The 14,190-nt window shown below is 58.1% G+C and overlaps 1 protein-coding gene across 1 annotated transcript in view; it reads left to right on the top strand.

Moving 5' to 3' along the window:
• The window catches only part of LOC128817884 (collagen alpha-1(I) chain-like), an 83,482-nt gene extending 70,048 nt beyond the window's left edge, over nucleotides 1-13,434 (top strand). The window contains exons 36-69 of the mRNA XM_053996787.1: nucleotides 144-197; nucleotides 482-535; nucleotides 728-772; nucleotides 1,067-1,111; nucleotides 2,004-2,111; nucleotides 2,371-2,424; nucleotides 2,624-2,677; nucleotides 2,845-2,898; nucleotides 3,124-3,231; nucleotides 3,599-3,652; nucleotides 3,897-4,004; nucleotides 4,304-4,357; nucleotides 5,211-5,264; nucleotides 5,523-5,576; nucleotides 5,978-6,031; nucleotides 6,916-7,023; nucleotides 7,156-7,209; nucleotides 7,339-7,392; nucleotides 7,677-7,730; nucleotides 8,114-8,167; nucleotides 8,350-8,403; nucleotides 8,633-8,686; nucleotides 9,343-9,396; nucleotides 10,184-10,237; nucleotides 10,314-10,367; nucleotides 10,533-10,586; nucleotides 10,696-10,713; nucleotides 10,872-10,925; nucleotides 11,113-11,175; nucleotides 11,402-11,567; nucleotides 11,807-11,913; nucleotides 12,192-12,272; nucleotides 12,519-12,707; nucleotides 13,040-13,434. Of these exons, the coding sequence (XP_053852762.1) occupies nucleotides 144-197; nucleotides 482-535; nucleotides 728-772; nucleotides 1,067-1,111; nucleotides 2,004-2,111; nucleotides 2,371-2,424; nucleotides 2,624-2,677; nucleotides 2,845-2,898; nucleotides 3,124-3,231; nucleotides 3,599-3,652; nucleotides 3,897-4,004; nucleotides 4,304-4,357; nucleotides 5,211-5,264; nucleotides 5,523-5,576; nucleotides 5,978-6,031; nucleotides 6,916-7,023; nucleotides 7,156-7,209; nucleotides 7,339-7,392; nucleotides 7,677-7,730; nucleotides 8,114-8,167; nucleotides 8,350-8,403; nucleotides 8,633-8,686; nucleotides 9,343-9,396; nucleotides 10,184-10,237; nucleotides 10,314-10,367; nucleotides 10,533-10,586; nucleotides 10,696-10,713; nucleotides 10,872-10,925; nucleotides 11,113-11,175; nucleotides 11,402-11,567; nucleotides 11,807-11,913; nucleotides 12,192-12,272; nucleotides 12,519-12,707; nucleotides 13,040-13,189 (2,430 nt within the window). The 3' untranslated portion in view covers nucleotides 13,190-13,434. The remainder of the gene's footprint in view (nucleotides 1-143; nucleotides 198-481; nucleotides 536-727; nucleotides 773-1,066; nucleotides 1,112-2,003; nucleotides 2,112-2,370; nucleotides 2,425-2,623; nucleotides 2,678-2,844; nucleotides 2,899-3,123; nucleotides 3,232-3,598; nucleotides 3,653-3,896; nucleotides 4,005-4,303; nucleotides 4,358-5,210; nucleotides 5,265-5,522; nucleotides 5,577-5,977; nucleotides 6,032-6,915; nucleotides 7,024-7,155; nucleotides 7,210-7,338; nucleotides 7,393-7,676; nucleotides 7,731-8,113; nucleotides 8,168-8,349; nucleotides 8,404-8,632; nucleotides 8,687-9,342; nucleotides 9,397-10,183; nucleotides 10,238-10,313; nucleotides 10,368-10,532; nucleotides 10,587-10,695; nucleotides 10,714-10,871; nucleotides 10,926-11,112; nucleotides 11,176-11,401; nucleotides 11,568-11,806; nucleotides 11,914-12,191; nucleotides 12,273-12,518; nucleotides 12,708-13,039) is intronic.
• The last annotated feature ends 756 nt before the right edge of the window (nucleotides 13,435-14,190 follow it).

The raw sequence follows: 14,190 nt of genomic DNA, 5'->3' as shown, positions 1-14,190 counted from the left end.
CAGACTGGGAGGAGGCTGCAGCAGCCTCCAGCTGGGCACCCACCGTCCTCCCAGAGCTCCTGCCTTTCCCTCAGCCACCTTCTCCCAAAAACACAGAGATGCCAGGCAGCCCCAGCTGCCTCCTAACCCTCAGCTCTTCCCAGGGCTATCCTGGACCTGCTGGAGACCGTGGGAGGTTGGGACGCAGGGGAGACAAGGTAGGGATGGGACACCCACTCCAGCACTGGAAGCATTTTTGGGATGCGTTTGAAGCCAGTGGATGGGTTTGGAGGTGTCCATAGCCTCCACCAGCCATGGTGGGAGGAGAACAGCTGGATCTGTCTCCCACAGCAGGTGAACCATTGGCACTCCAGCACCTCCTCTGCCCCAACACCTCCAGATTGTTCTCAGAGCTGGATTTTGTTTGTTTTGTTGTGCTTTTTAATGAGGTTTTTGCGTTAAAACATACAGAGGAAAGGAAATCTTTCTTGCCTCCTAACAGGGAGAAAGGGGAGCTCAAGGTCCACCAGGATTTCCAGGAAAAGCTGGTCCAAAGGTAAGCACTGTTTGCTGCTGTTCTGGGCAGCTCCAGCCCCTGGAAAGCGCCGGGCAAGTTCTCCCTGCTGGGCTGGGAATGGGGAAATGGGAAAGCTTTGCCATGGGGAACTTTTGCCAGTGCTGCAGTTCAATTGGCAGGGGGCTCAGCCAGGGCTCTGTCACTGCTGGTGACACTGCTCTTGTCCCCCAGGCCCTGCCAGGTCCCCCTGGTCCTCGTGGTGCTCCGGGTTCCCAGGTAGGGCTCTCCTTGCTCCCTGTATTCCTGGCTGCTCCAATCCCTCTGCATGGATGTGGGACCTGCAGTACACCCCCTGTGCTGCCTGCAGCACGGATCCATCCCAAAGCCTTTTTGGGAGCAGGCAGGACCCTGGTCCCACTCCCTGCTGGCTGGGCTCTGTCCTGATGCAGCACAGACACCGTTGAGATGGTCCCAAGACATGGGGATTGCTCTGAGCAAAGCCTCACCCTGATCCCACTTCCCTGGTGCCCCGTTCCGTGGATACACTGCTGAACATCCTTCTTTTCCCAGGGCAGAACAGGTGACCCAGGTCCTCGAGGGCTCCCAGGGCTGCCTGTAAGTGCAGAGCTGCGCCTTGCTGGGCTGGGCTCATGTCCCACAGGGTGGACATCTGTAGGAACCCTGGTCACTGGGAATTCCAGACTTTCTGTGCTGCCAGGCACTGACCCCCAAGAGAACTCTGCACTGACCTGAGGCCGTGGGGAAGCTTCCAGAATGGAATGACAGAACTGGGATTGTGGGGGTGGAGTTTGAATAGAAGTGTGTAATATCATGTAGTGGAGAACTTACTAAAGTTTTAGGATATAGTAAATTTCATATATTATATATTATATATTATATATATAGTAATATATATAAAGCAAGATGGAGGTTTTAGGGCAGAGGCTGGTCCTTCTTCTTCACAGGTTTAAGTAGTAGTCTGTAATTAGATTAAAAAGTCTACATTGCAGGCCACAGGTGGTTTGTTATTAGGTTAAAAGTAAAAATAATTTAAGTGTCATTTCTTAATTAGACAGTTTATCCTTAAAAAACCTTGTAGAAAGAGAAATGCAGTTCAATTTTTAATTTGTTAGAGTGAAGTACTATAGAACTCACAGTTTGTGAGACTATAATATAGATAAGAACTATATAAATATCTGAATCCAAACAAGAAATACTGCCTCACACATTTAATCCCAACCCTAGGGCAAAAAAAAACCCTAAAAAACTCAACAGGTGCCCACTCCAGGGCATCTTCATCCCTGGGGTGGTTGTGGGGCAGGGAACCCCAAACCCCGTGTGTGGGTGGTGGCAAGTGGGGTGTGGGGACAGCAATGTCCTACATGTGGAGCAGGTGGCACCTTTGGACCCCGAGGTGACCCAGCTGCATCAGCCACGGGGCTTTCCCCGGCTCAGCCCTCCCGGAGCTGTGTTTTGGGGGGCCTAAGGGGCTTTTCTGGCCTTGCAGGGTGTTCCTGGCACAAGAGGGCTGGATGGCATTCCTGGGAAGCCTGGCTTGGGCGGGGAAAGAGGCGCTCCTGGAGCAGCTGGTGCTGCTGGCCCGCCTGGCTACCCGGTGAGTGCTGCTGGGAGCCCTCCACTGATCCTCTCAGGAGGACAGGCATTAAGGATTTTGCTGCAGCAGCACCTTTGGGGAGCTCCCCGAAGCAGCTGCAGGAAGGGAAGGAAAAGGGAAGCTGCTGCAGGGGGCTTGAGGAGCTGGAGCAGGGATTCCCTGTGTGGTGTGTCAGGACACCCCAGACCCCGCTGGGGAACTGCAAAGGCTCCTGAGCTCGAGCCAAGCCCCTCTGCTGATGTGGGGTGTTTGTTCCCAGGGCCGGGAAGGTCCAAAGGGACGTGAAGGGCCTGCAGGGATGAGAGGAGAGAAGGTGAGGACAAAGGAGAGGATTTGGTTTCCCTGGGAGCTGCCCAGAGCCTCGGGCTCAGCCCACTGACCTCCCCAGGGCTGTGGGGGCCAGCACCGCTCCCAGTTTGGCCCATTGCTGTGGGATGGGGATTTACATCTCGGGGAGCTGCAGAGACAGAGAACCACCACGGCTGCTTGTCCTGACTTTGTGTCCTCTGCAGGGTGAGGTGGGAGATCCCGGGGGAGCCGGAGTCCACGGGCTGGATGGGGAGCAGGTACAACAGCCGGGAGCTGGGTCCCCACCCCGATGGGGCTGCTCCAGCCTCCCCCGCTCATTTCCCTGTTCCAAGGATGGGAGCAAGCTGCTGATCCTCAAAAAAGCCAGAAGGTTAAAGCTGGGCCCATGAGCTGTGCTAGGGCTGGGCTTGTCTTCCCTCCACAGGGACCACCAGGACCACCGGGAGCAGAGGGTCAGCTGGGGCCCAAGGGTGAGCAGGTGGGTGCTGGGGGTGATGCTGGGGGTGGTGCTGGGCTCACCCCATTCCTGCAGGGTCACACAGGCACCTGAATCCCCCCCCCCACCAGCATCCTCGTGCCTGGGGATTGGCGTTGCTGGCCATGGCGGGGGGGGCCATAAGAAAATGGGGTTTTCCCAGTATGGGAAAAGGCTCAGCTGGAAAAGGCAGCCCAGAATCATCCTGGTCATCTTCATCCTGTCCAGGGAGAGGCAGGAACCCGTGGAGCTCCAGGCATCAGAGGGAGCCCTGGGGAGCCAGGGGACGAGGGGACAGAGGGGCCACCAGGACGGCCTGGGAAGCAAGGCAAGGAGGTACGTGTGGGATTGTCCCCACAGGGAATGGCAATGGGAAAGGCGCTGCCCCTGGACCCTGCCCATGCCATGGCTTTGTCCCACAGAGCCTGGGATGCTCCCATGGAACCGGGGGTTGATGCTTTGGGGTCCCCGTGCTGGGCAAGGTGTGCTCAGCATTTTGTCCCCGCTCACTTTTGGGGTAGGGGGGTCACAGCTGGGGTGGTCTCCCAGCACAGGAGGTGAGGCCATGCCTTGCCCAGCATCAAAATCCCAGCCAAGGGAGGGTGGAGAAGCCCATGGAAATTAAAGCCCAGCTTTTAACCCACCCTGGGATGGGGCTGGGGAACAGCTGCTGTGTCTGATGTGGGCATTTCCCCCCGGGCAGGGTGACACTGGTGACACTGGAGACCCGGGCGAGCCAGGACTGCGGGGGCAGAAGGTGAGGGGTGTCTCTAACCCTGTCCCTCTTTCCAGCACCTCGAGAACACCCCATGCCTGCTCAACCTCTGCTGCTCCACGGTGGGGACAGAGCAGGACAGGGGTGTCCCCATGGCTGAGGAGCAGCCCAGGGTGACCTGCTCTCTGTGCCACCTGGCCAGAGGGTGACACAGCTCACCTCCATGCAGAAGCTCGTTTATTGCTGTTCTCTCTTTGTGGTGACACTTGTCTCCATCCCTGAGCAGGGCAATGCTGGCCCCAGGGGCCTTCCTGGAATTCCCGGTCCAGGAGCTGCCACAGGTGAAATTGGAGGGAAAGGCCAGAAGGGAGAGAAGGGCCGAGAAGGTTTGCTGGCAAGTACATCTGGGGCTGGGCTACCTCACCCTGCAATGTCCCCAAAGGCTGGCTGATGGGTGCCAAGGAGGCCACTCACCCCTGCTGCAAACCTTGGGCTCTGGGAGCTGCAGAAAGCCCTAGGAATTGTCAAATCTCCATAACTGGGGAGTTTCACGTCTCACAGGCACGACACCAAAACTGGGTCTTGCTGGCACAAAAGGATGGTTTGGGTTTGTGGGGCGGTTTGGGGTAATGCTGCCTCCAGCCACATTCCAGCCCCTGCCAGGCTGGGAACAGGTCCCCCTCTGTGTGCCAGGGCCAGGGCGGTGTCACCGGAGCTGCAGGACCTGCTGGAGCCAGAGGATGGTTTGTAAGTCAGATCATGTCCCCTGTCCCCTTTCCACCTGTCCCAGACCTGGTGGGGGGGATGTGTGTGTGACTGGGAGCACTGGCAGGGCCCCATTTCTGTCACTGGTCCTGTGAGGGGACATTTGTGTGACTGAGAGCACTGGCAGGGGACATTTCTGTGACTGGGAGCACTGGGCAGGGCCCCATTTCTGTCATTGGTCCTGTGTGGGGGCATTTTTGTGACTGGGAGCACTGGCAGGGGACATTTCTGTCCCAGACCTGGTGGGGGGACATTTGTGTGACTGGGAGCACTGGCAGGGCCCTATTTCTGTCATTGGTCCTGTAAGGGGACATTTGTTTGACCAGGAGCACTGGCAGGGCCCATCTCTGTCACTGACCTGGTGAGGGGACATTCGTGTGACTGGCAGGTCCCATTTCTGTCCCAGACCTGGTGTGGGGACATTTGTGTGACTGAGAGCACTGGCAGGGGACATTTCTGTCCCAGACCTGCCAGGGGACATTTGTGTGACCAGGAGCACTGGGCAGGGCCCCATTTCTGTCATTGGTCCTGTGTGGGGGCATTTGTGTGATTGGGAGCACTGGCAGGGGACATTTCTGTCACTGACCTGGTGAGGGGACATTTGTGTGACTGGCAGGGCTCATTTCTGTCCCAGACCTGCCAGGGGACATTTGTGTGACCAGGAGCACTGGGGAGGGCCCATCTCTGTCCCAGACCTGGTGGGGGACATTTGTGTGACCAGGAGCACTGGTGGGGGACATTTTTGTGACCAGGAGCACTGGCAGGGGACATTTTTGTGACCAGGAGCACTGGCAGGGCTGAGTGACCCGGGCTCCTCTGCTTGTGCCCTGAACAGGGGCCGCCAGGACTCCGAGGTCCTCCTGGGCTCGACGGTCCCGAGGGAGAGAAGGTACAGAGAGATGATGGCTCCAACCCTTCATCTCCAGGTCAAACTCCCTTTTCTGGCCTCTTCCCAAGGAATTCCCATGTGGGAAATTCCCACATTTCCCAGTGGGAATGTGCTGGGACTGGCTGCATGGATGTCCTGGGCTGGCTGGTGACAGGGGGACCTGCCATGGGACACGCCCTGCCTTGCTGCCTGAGATGCAGAGCCAGCAAGGCAGGGAAGGGTTTTCCATGGACACAGCTGTTTCCCCTCCTTTCCCAGGGAGATCCAGGGCCACGAGGCGTGGATGGACCTGCTGGGGCTGCAGGATTCCAGGTACTGATGCCTGGAATGTTGCAGAACTGGGAATTGCCAAAGGCTTCTCCAGCTCTTCCCTATTCCCAGTACAACCCAAAGGATTTATTGCCCCTCCACTGGCCAGGCTGGGGGCTCAGAATTGAGGAGGGGGTTTCACACCTCATACCTCAGCACTGACTCCCAGGACCCTAAAACCCCAAACTCCCAGTACCTAAACCCCAAAAATCAGACATTTTCCAGCACCCAGTGGTGCCTCATGGAAAACCTGTTCCTCCTACTGAATCCTGTTCACTCCCACGTGATTCCCAGTGCCGTCTTGGCCTGCGGGGCATGGGATGTGGGACAGGATGCTCGAAGTCCCCACAGAGGTGAAGGACACGGTGGTGAGGGGCTTTTCCTGAGCCCCCATGTCCCCACAGGGACAGGCCGGAGATGACGGAGCGAAGGGAGATGGTGGCAAGCCTGGCCCAGTGGTGAGTACCAGCCCTGCCCCCAAAAATTCCCTTGGGAAAGAGGTTTGGTGGCGTTTTGGGATGTATCTCACCCTAGGAGTGGCTGCAAAGTGAGCTCTGCCAGCCTGGCCATGGCTCCCGGCTCTGGGACTGAGTCACTGCTTCCTTGGGTTTCCCACAGCTAAAGCTCCCCAAAGGAATTTTAATAGAGCTGTTAAAAGCCGTGCCAAGGTGCCAGGGCTGTTGCACAGGTAACACTGCGCTGCTGCTGCTGCCTGAGGCAGCTCCAGGGCTCTGGATTTCCCCCTCCTTGGAGCAGATCCACAGGTGTCCGTGTGGATCCGGGAGCTGCCCAGTGCCTGGACCACGTGAGGTGCCCCAGGATGGGGATTATGGTCATGACAGAGAGCCCCAGATGTGTTATGGATGCCCTGAGCTCAGCTGTAGGATAAATCCCACCTGCATCCCAGTTTTCCCACTCTGCAGTGCTGCTCTGCCCGGGCAAGACATGCCCGTACAGAATCCCAGAATTAAGTTGGAAGGGACCTCAAATCTCATTAGATTCCATCCCCTGCTATGGCAGGGACACCTTCCACAGACCAGGTTGCTCCAAGCCTTTAGCTTGGGTGATTTGCTGGGAGAGGCCAGGCTCTGGAATAAACTCTGGGTAGATTTGCTGTGGAATAAACTCTGGGCGGATTTGCTGTGCAATAAACTCTGGGTGGATTTGCTGTGGAATAAACCCCAGGGGGATTTGCTGTGGAATAAACCCCAGGGGGATTTGCTGTGCAATAAACCCCAGGTCGATTTGCAAAGCTCAGTGCAGATGAAGTCCCTTGAGGGGTGGCTGCTCGGGCCCTGCTGAGGATGGGGCTGAGCAGTGTCCCCATCTCTGTGCCCCGCAGGGCTCACAGGGCGCTCGGGGACTGGCAGGTGCCCCTGGGCTCCGGGGCTACAGCGGGCACGAGGGAGCCAGAGGAGTGGTGGGCACCAAGGGCCAGCCGGGCCGGCAGGTAACGCCTGTGCTCCACGGGGACGGGCAGGGGCCATCCCTGGCACAGCTCTCCCTGGGGACAACAGCCCCAGCTGTGCCCTCCTGCCTTCCCCTGGTGCCAGCCTCATGTTTTGTCCCTGAATGAACTCAGGGGACTCTTGGGCCACCGGGCGAAGCTGGAGCCACCGGGCCGAGTGGCACTGAGGTGAGCAGGCTCCTCTCTGCCCCATTCCAGCTTTTCCAGCTTCCCAGATCTGGGTCCCTCACGGAATAACCCAAATATCTGAATAACCCAAAGTTCTGGATTTGCCTTGAATTCTGTTTTCCTTCTTAGGGCCTGGTGGGTGCAAAAGGGGAGCCAGGCGAGCCAGGAAAACCAGGACAAATGGTGAGGAGTGGGATGGAGCCCTGGTGGCTCTTCCTGAAAGAGGCTGTGGGATGCTGGCATCTCCTGGATGTGTAAAAGTCCAATGCAGGCACCATCTCCTGCTCCTGTTGAACCCTCCCACAGCCCCCTTCTGCCCAGCCTGCTCCAGAGAAAATCCCAAAGGGAAGATTCCAGCTTAGAGCATCCCCCTGTGCACACTGGGGCGAGGCAGGGAGGGAAGCCAGGAGGGGCATCCCTGGCACAGCGCCCTCACAGCGGGGTTTCCCTCTCCTTTGGGATTTTAGGGGTCTCCTGGACAAGCTGGTCCTAAAGGACGGAAAGGCCGCAAAGGAGATAAGGTACCCCCAAAGTGCTCCCCTGGGGATGGCACCTGAGGGGCACTGCCCAGTGGGCATGGGGTGGGCAAGCCTGAGCTGTTCAATCCCTTTGGGAACCATGGAGAGAAAACTGGGAATTGCCCAGGAGGACCTGCTTTTCCCCACCTGGCAAACACAGGATGCTCTTGGGCTGCCTTGGGCTGGTTTTTGGGTGAGGGGCTGGTAGATCCTGCCTCCAGCCTGGCTCAGGTGGCCCTGGGGGGCACAGGGGCCTCCCCAGCTCTTGGTGCCCATCTCCAGAATCCCTCAGTGCCTGCTGGGCTCTGTCCCCATCTCCTCCTCCCCGGTCCTGGGATGTGGCTGAGCTGTTGGAGACCCACATCCCCCCTCTCTTCTTCCCCCAGGGCGATGTGGGGCAGGAAGGGGACGAAGGGGTCCCAGGAGAAGCTGGCAGACGGGTAAATGGCACTGCTGTCCCCACGAGGGTGGCAGGGAGCTGCTCCTTGGAGCCCGTGCAGGCCCTGCAGGGTGATCCCAGATTTCTGGGGGCTCGGAATCCCTGGAGAGGGGATCCCGGAGGGATGAGGGGTGTCTGGATCAGTTTGGAGCTACCTGTGAGTCTTTCATCTGTGGTCCCCAGGGCAAGCGAGGCAAGATGGGCCAGCAGCCCCCGCGGGGTCCCTGGGGACACAAGGTAGGTGGCTTTGTCAGGCTGCCTTGCCCCCCTGGCAGTTTGGGGGGTGCTCCCACCTGCCTGAGCCCCGGGTTGGAAAAGAATAAACCATGATAACTGAGGGCTCTGTCCCCCCAGAGCCTCCCAGCCCAACAGGGGCATCTCCCACACCTGCAGCCCCCGTGAGCTGCTCTCCCTGCCCTGGAGCATCACCCTGGGCACAGCCAGGGCTTCTCCCTTTGCATTTCAGGGCCACCCAGGTGACAAAGGACTTCCAGGGCCGCAGGGACCCCAGGGACTCTATGTAAGTATCAGTGTGGGGTTTTGGGGTGCTGGCTGCTCCCCGTTTGACCCCACTGTGTGACCCGGCTCTGCAGGGCCCCGAAGCAGGGATCTGTTTAAAATGAGATGAGGGAAGTTTTTAAATGGTTCATCCATCTTCTCCTGTCTTCTCCTCCCAAATTAACATCCCAGGAGGGTGTGTGCAGTCAGACAAATCACATCATTCCCAAAATGTGGTTCGGGAAGCCAAATCCTTCTTTTAGGTATGTGTCTGATGCCAGGCAGTGCTGAGCACTGGTGGGACTGTGCCCCCTTCCCAGAGAGCTGGCATGGCTGGAGGGACAAACTGCAGCCGGCAAAAAGGATCCAAACACTCATTTTAATTACTAGAAATTGCTTTTTCTCTGCTTAAAATAAAAAAAGCCCAACTTTGGTAACTTCACAAAAAACAAGCTGGATATTCTCAGCCATCCAAGGCACCTCCAGTGCATTTTTAATGGGCTTTGCTGAGGGATCGTCCTGAAAGCAAAAATCAAAGAAACAATGAGAAAATGCCTCAAAGCTTCCAAAACTGCCTGAAATCCTCAGAATCCTCAGGTGTGAGGAGAGCCCTCCTTGCCAGGGGCTGACAGGAGCAGCTCAGCCGCAGGGTGAGGCAGTTCCACGTTCCTCTCTTAGGGCATCCCGGGGCTGAAGGGCATCAAAGGAGACCCCGGACCGAAAGGACACAAGGTAGGGGACACGTGCCAGGCACAGCAGGGACGCTGGGCATAGGGTGGCATTTAGTTTGCTGAATGCCATCCCTTATTCCCCTCTTTTTGAACCCTGATGGCTGCACCATCTTTCTCTGAGGGTTGGCCACCATGTCCCCGGGTGCTGGGAGATGGAACCTTTAGATTTTCTCCCAAATCCGGTCCTTTTGCAGTTTTTCCTTCCTCCTGGAGTTGCAAGCAGCTGTGTGGTGCCTTTTAATCCCTGCTCTCAGCATTGATGCTGATGCACCACGAGCTGACCTCCCTTGTGCCATTCCTGATGGATCCTTGGCTGGAAAAACTGAGCACATCCCATCCCATCCCAGGCAATGGGGAGCTGCTCAGAGCCTTCAGGAAAATGAAACCTTGGGAATCATTAAAACTTTAAATTTATTGTCAGCCCAGTGAGCAGCTCCTGGGAGAGCTGACAGAAAGGAGGCTGTGCTGGGATTTTTCCCCTGCTTCTGGTTTCAGAAGAATCTTCTTTATTCTCTCCAAGTGTTTCCTGGCAACTTCCAAGGTTTTCCTGAGAGATATTTTAGTCTGGGATGATCCTTTCAGTTTGGAGCTGATCATCCCTCCTGCTGCCTCTGTCCCCAGCCACGTGGGTGCAGTGAATTCTCGGGAACTAAAAGGATGGCTGTTTGGGGGGTTCTGCTCCAGAAGTTTTGCAGCCAGCCATAACTGGGAATTTCCCCACCCACACTGCTGTCCTGGGGGTTCTGTCCTTCCCTTTGCCACCAAAGCTCTCCCTGACTCTCTCCTAGGGCGAGAAGGGCAGCAAGGGTGACCTGGGCCAGCAAGGGGACGATGGCTTCAAGGTGAGTGACAGGTTTTGCTCTTTTCCTTCTCCCCTGTCCCCTTGTCACCCTGTGTGACATCCTGCCACATTTCCAGGGCAAGCCAGGACCCCACGGTGTCCCTGGGAGGCCAGGACCCAAGGGAAAGCAGGTAAGGGCAGGGTGGAGAGGGATGTCAGGGACTGAGATGAGTATTTGGGGTGAATTTCTTGTTTTTCCATATAAAATCCACCTGGGGAAGGGGCTGGGTTGTAGAAGGATTCAGGGCTGGGGGATGTCCTGTGCAGTGCCCTGAGCTCCTCTGTTGTCCTTGCAGGGTGACACTGGCCCCCCTGGCCCACAGGGACACCCTGGAATTCCCGGGACACCGGTGAGTCCTTCCCCCTCCCGCAGGTTTGGGGTTCACTCCTCACCCCACAGGGATGCAGCTTTGATCCGACCTGCCTCCCCCTTATCCTGGTCCTGTCCTTTCCTTCCAGGGCTTGTCTGGACCCAAAGTAAGTAGTGGGGAGCAGCTGGAGTGGGATCAGCCCTGCCATGGGATCCCTTCCCTCCTTCCCACTCCGGGGGTGCAGGGGGCCCGTGGGGGTGCAGCTCAGCACAGCAGCATCTCCCACCTTGCTTTCCTTCCCTTCTCCACCTCCTCCTTTGGCAGGGGCTGAGAGGCTTCCCGGGCCTGCCAGGCCCCCGGGGCACACCAGGAATGCCGGTAAGCAGAGCCACAAACGCCCCTCAGCCCAAAATTTGGGTCCCTCACTCCCCTAAACGTGGCAGTGAGGCCCTGCCATGCCATGCTGGCATTCCATGGGGATGTCCAGCTGCTGGCGCTGGTGGAGGAGCTGCTGAGGTGCTCGTGGGCAGCAGCCAGTGCCACCAGCGCTGTCATTGTCCCCCAGGGTCTGGCTGGCCCCCCTGGTCCCAGCGGGCCTGCACTGATGCTGTCCCAGGAGGAGCTGCAGGTGAGTGACCCTTGCCCAGGAGGGAGGGGCTGCCAGCGATGCTGTCCCATGTCCTGCTGCTTCCGAGGTCCCCTGTGCACCAGGACCATGAAAATCCAGCTACTCCTTCTCCGCCCACGCTTGTCCTTGTCCCCTGCACGTGCCATCCCCTTCCTCAACACCCGATGATGCTCCTGGTGGGGGGATCTATGGTCAGCTTGGTGATGTCCCCTCCTTTTTCTTTCAGCACCTCATTTATTCCTCCAACCACCTGAATTACACCGTGGTCTGGGCTCTGCTGGACACCCTGAGCCGGGAGCTCCAAGCCCTCGTGGAGCATCCCAATGGCACCAAAACCAACCCAGCCACCACCTGCAAGGAGCTGCTGCTGGCTCACCCCGGCCTGCCCGATGGTACCAGGGGCATGGGGGCTCCCCTGGACCTGGCCTGGTCTCCAGAGCCTGTGAAGGGACAGGCAGCTCTTTGAAATAAAGAGGGAATGAGGATTTTGGGGAATGAGGTCAGATGGGCTTCGTGGGCATCCCTGGAGAAACGGGCTGGCAGCCAGGCCACCAGCTGGGGTGGGATGGCACCGTGTGGCACCCTCCCTTTGCCAAACCTGGGTGCCAGGGCTCTCCTCTCCTCCCTCCAGGGCAATACTACATCGACCCCAATCAGGGCAGCCCCCAGGATGCACTGAGGGCCTTCTGCAACTTCACAGCTGGGGGGGACACCTGCATCGCCCCCGTCCACAACCAGGTACGGGGTGGCTTTCATGGGGCAGCTTCAGCCCCGAGGGACCCCTCAGGTGGGTGGGGAAAAGGGCTGGTGGGGCTGGAGGGGGACAGGGGGCCCAGTCCCTTGCTGTGGTGCCCACTGCCCCGGCAGGGAGCTGTCGGAGCACTCTGGAGGGAGGATCCTGGTCACGGTGTGTGCCAGGCTGCAGGGACACACAGGGGCTCTGTGCTGGCTCCTTGCCCTGTCAGTGCCACTATCCTCCACTAGGACAGCGTGACAACTGTCCCCGCTCCCCTCAGGTCCCCATCAAGGCTTGGCTGAGCACCTACAGCTCTGAGAACACCTTTGAGTGGTTCAGCACCCTGCCCGGGGGCTTCCTGGTGAGTGCCCGGCTGGAATAGCAAGGGGGACACAGAGCTGAGGTCGGGGGTCTCCAAGTGCCACCCTGCAGTGCTGGGACAGCACTCGGGTCCCTTGGCTGTGTGCAGAGGGATGTGACACCTCCTTCTGCGAGGAACTCCAGTGCTTAACAGCGGCTGGACCCTGCCAGGGTTTAGCCTTGAGGGGAGCACAGCCCCCGTGGAGCAGCCCCCGCATCCCGGATTTCCCTCCCGCTGTCCCTGCAGCTGGAATACGCGGGGGCCAGCCCGGTGCAGCTCCGCTTCCTGCGCCTGCACAGCCACCGCGCCACCCAGAAGGTCTCGTACTCCTGCAGACCGGCCCCGGAGCGCGGCCGGCCCCAGCCCGACAAGGAAATCCGCTTCCTGGCCGACTCCCGGGATCACAGCTATGCGGCCAGCCTGCAGGGCTGCCTGGTGAGCCTGGCCCTGCGCAGCCTTTGTGCCTGGAAAAGGCTCCCGACCTTTGGAGAGCCCTTTGGAGAGTGTCTGACCCCCCGCAGTTTGGGATGGAGCGGAGGGATGAGGCTGCACACGGTGGGGCGGGGATGGAGAACATCCACTGCCCGGGCCCAAGGAGCTTCCTGGTCTTGGGACGTGGCAAGGGATGGGGTGGGGACACGGGGGAGGTCACCACCCTGGAAAAGCCAGAAGGGCTGGGGATGGAGACTGGCTGCAACAAGGAGCAGCCAAGGGAGCTCCAGCTGAGGGGTTTGGTGCCACTCAGCTGTCCCTGGTGGTCATTTCAGCTGGACAACGAGTCTTCCATCACCGACACCATCTTCCAGTTCAGCACGGAGCAGCTGTGGCTGCTGCCCCTGCGGGACCTGGCTGTCTTCCACAACGGCGACGCCTCGCACCAGTTTGGTTTCACAGTCGGACCAGTTTGCTTCAGCTGAAAGTGGTGCCACCCAAACCGAGCCAGCTGGTTCTGTCCCCACCCAAGAGCCATCCCCACGGGGACAAGTGGATGCTGGGGGTGGCACAGGGCTCCCACCTGCTCCACAGATCTGCCGGTTCCGAGCTCTGTGTTTGGAGCTGTGTCATGCCCCGGACTCCACTTCCTTCTGGAGTAGGGGAATATTGTTTACAAAAGTCATTTCTCTATAAATTATATATATATATATTATATATGTATATATTATATATGAGAAGGTGCTGATTTAATGACTGCTTGGGGGAGGTTTGTGTAATTATAATCACTGGGAACTGTCTGTAAGGAAAAAAAAAAAACAAAAAAACAAGGAGCAAAACTAGTGCCAGCTTGGGAAAAGGGGAAGGAAAGGGGCTTTTCTTTGCCAGGGTCAAGTGCACAAATGGTTGGAGAATTGATTGCCCAGGACTGGGCTGGGAAGTGGCCCTGGTTGAGCCTGGGAGAGCCCAGTGTGGTGCTGCTCCAGCACCTCCCTCCCAGCCAGGCACCAAGTGCTGCAAAGGGGTGAAAATGTTAATCTCCCCCAAATTCTGCCTCTGTTTTGAGTTTCTACCTCACTGAAGGATTTTTGTCGTGTAGAGCCAGGCACTGTAGCACTGGGTGCCTTTGTGGCCATCTGCACCTGCTGGCACTTGGGGAAACTGAGGCAGGGCCAGCTCATCACTCCCTGTTCCCAGGTGTAATGGGGATGGTTGGAATGTCCCAGCATGGAGTGAACATCTGTGTGCTTCTAGTCACAGCTGGAAGGAAAGTTCTCCTTTGTCCTGCCTGTCGACAAAGAAAATAAAATCACAGAATCCTAAATGGTTTGGGTTGGAATAGAGCTTAAATCCCATCCAGTGCCACCCCTGCCACGGCAGGGACACCTCCCACTGTCCCAGGCTGCTCCCAGCCCTGTCCAGCCTGGCCTTGGGCACTGCCAGGGATCCAGGGGCAGCCACAGCTGCTCTGGGCACCCTGTGCCAG

Source organism: Vidua macroura, chromosome 21 (genome assembly GCF_024509145.1).
Source record: "Vidua macroura isolate BioBank_ID:100142 chromosome 21, ASM2450914v1, whole genome shotgun sequence".
Taxonomy (NCBI): Eukaryota; Metazoa; Chordata; class Aves; order Passeriformes; family Viduidae; genus Vidua; species Vidua macroura.
The sequence above is the reverse complement of the archived record's forward strand: the minus strand, read 5'-3'. Positions and strand labels throughout refer to the sequence as shown.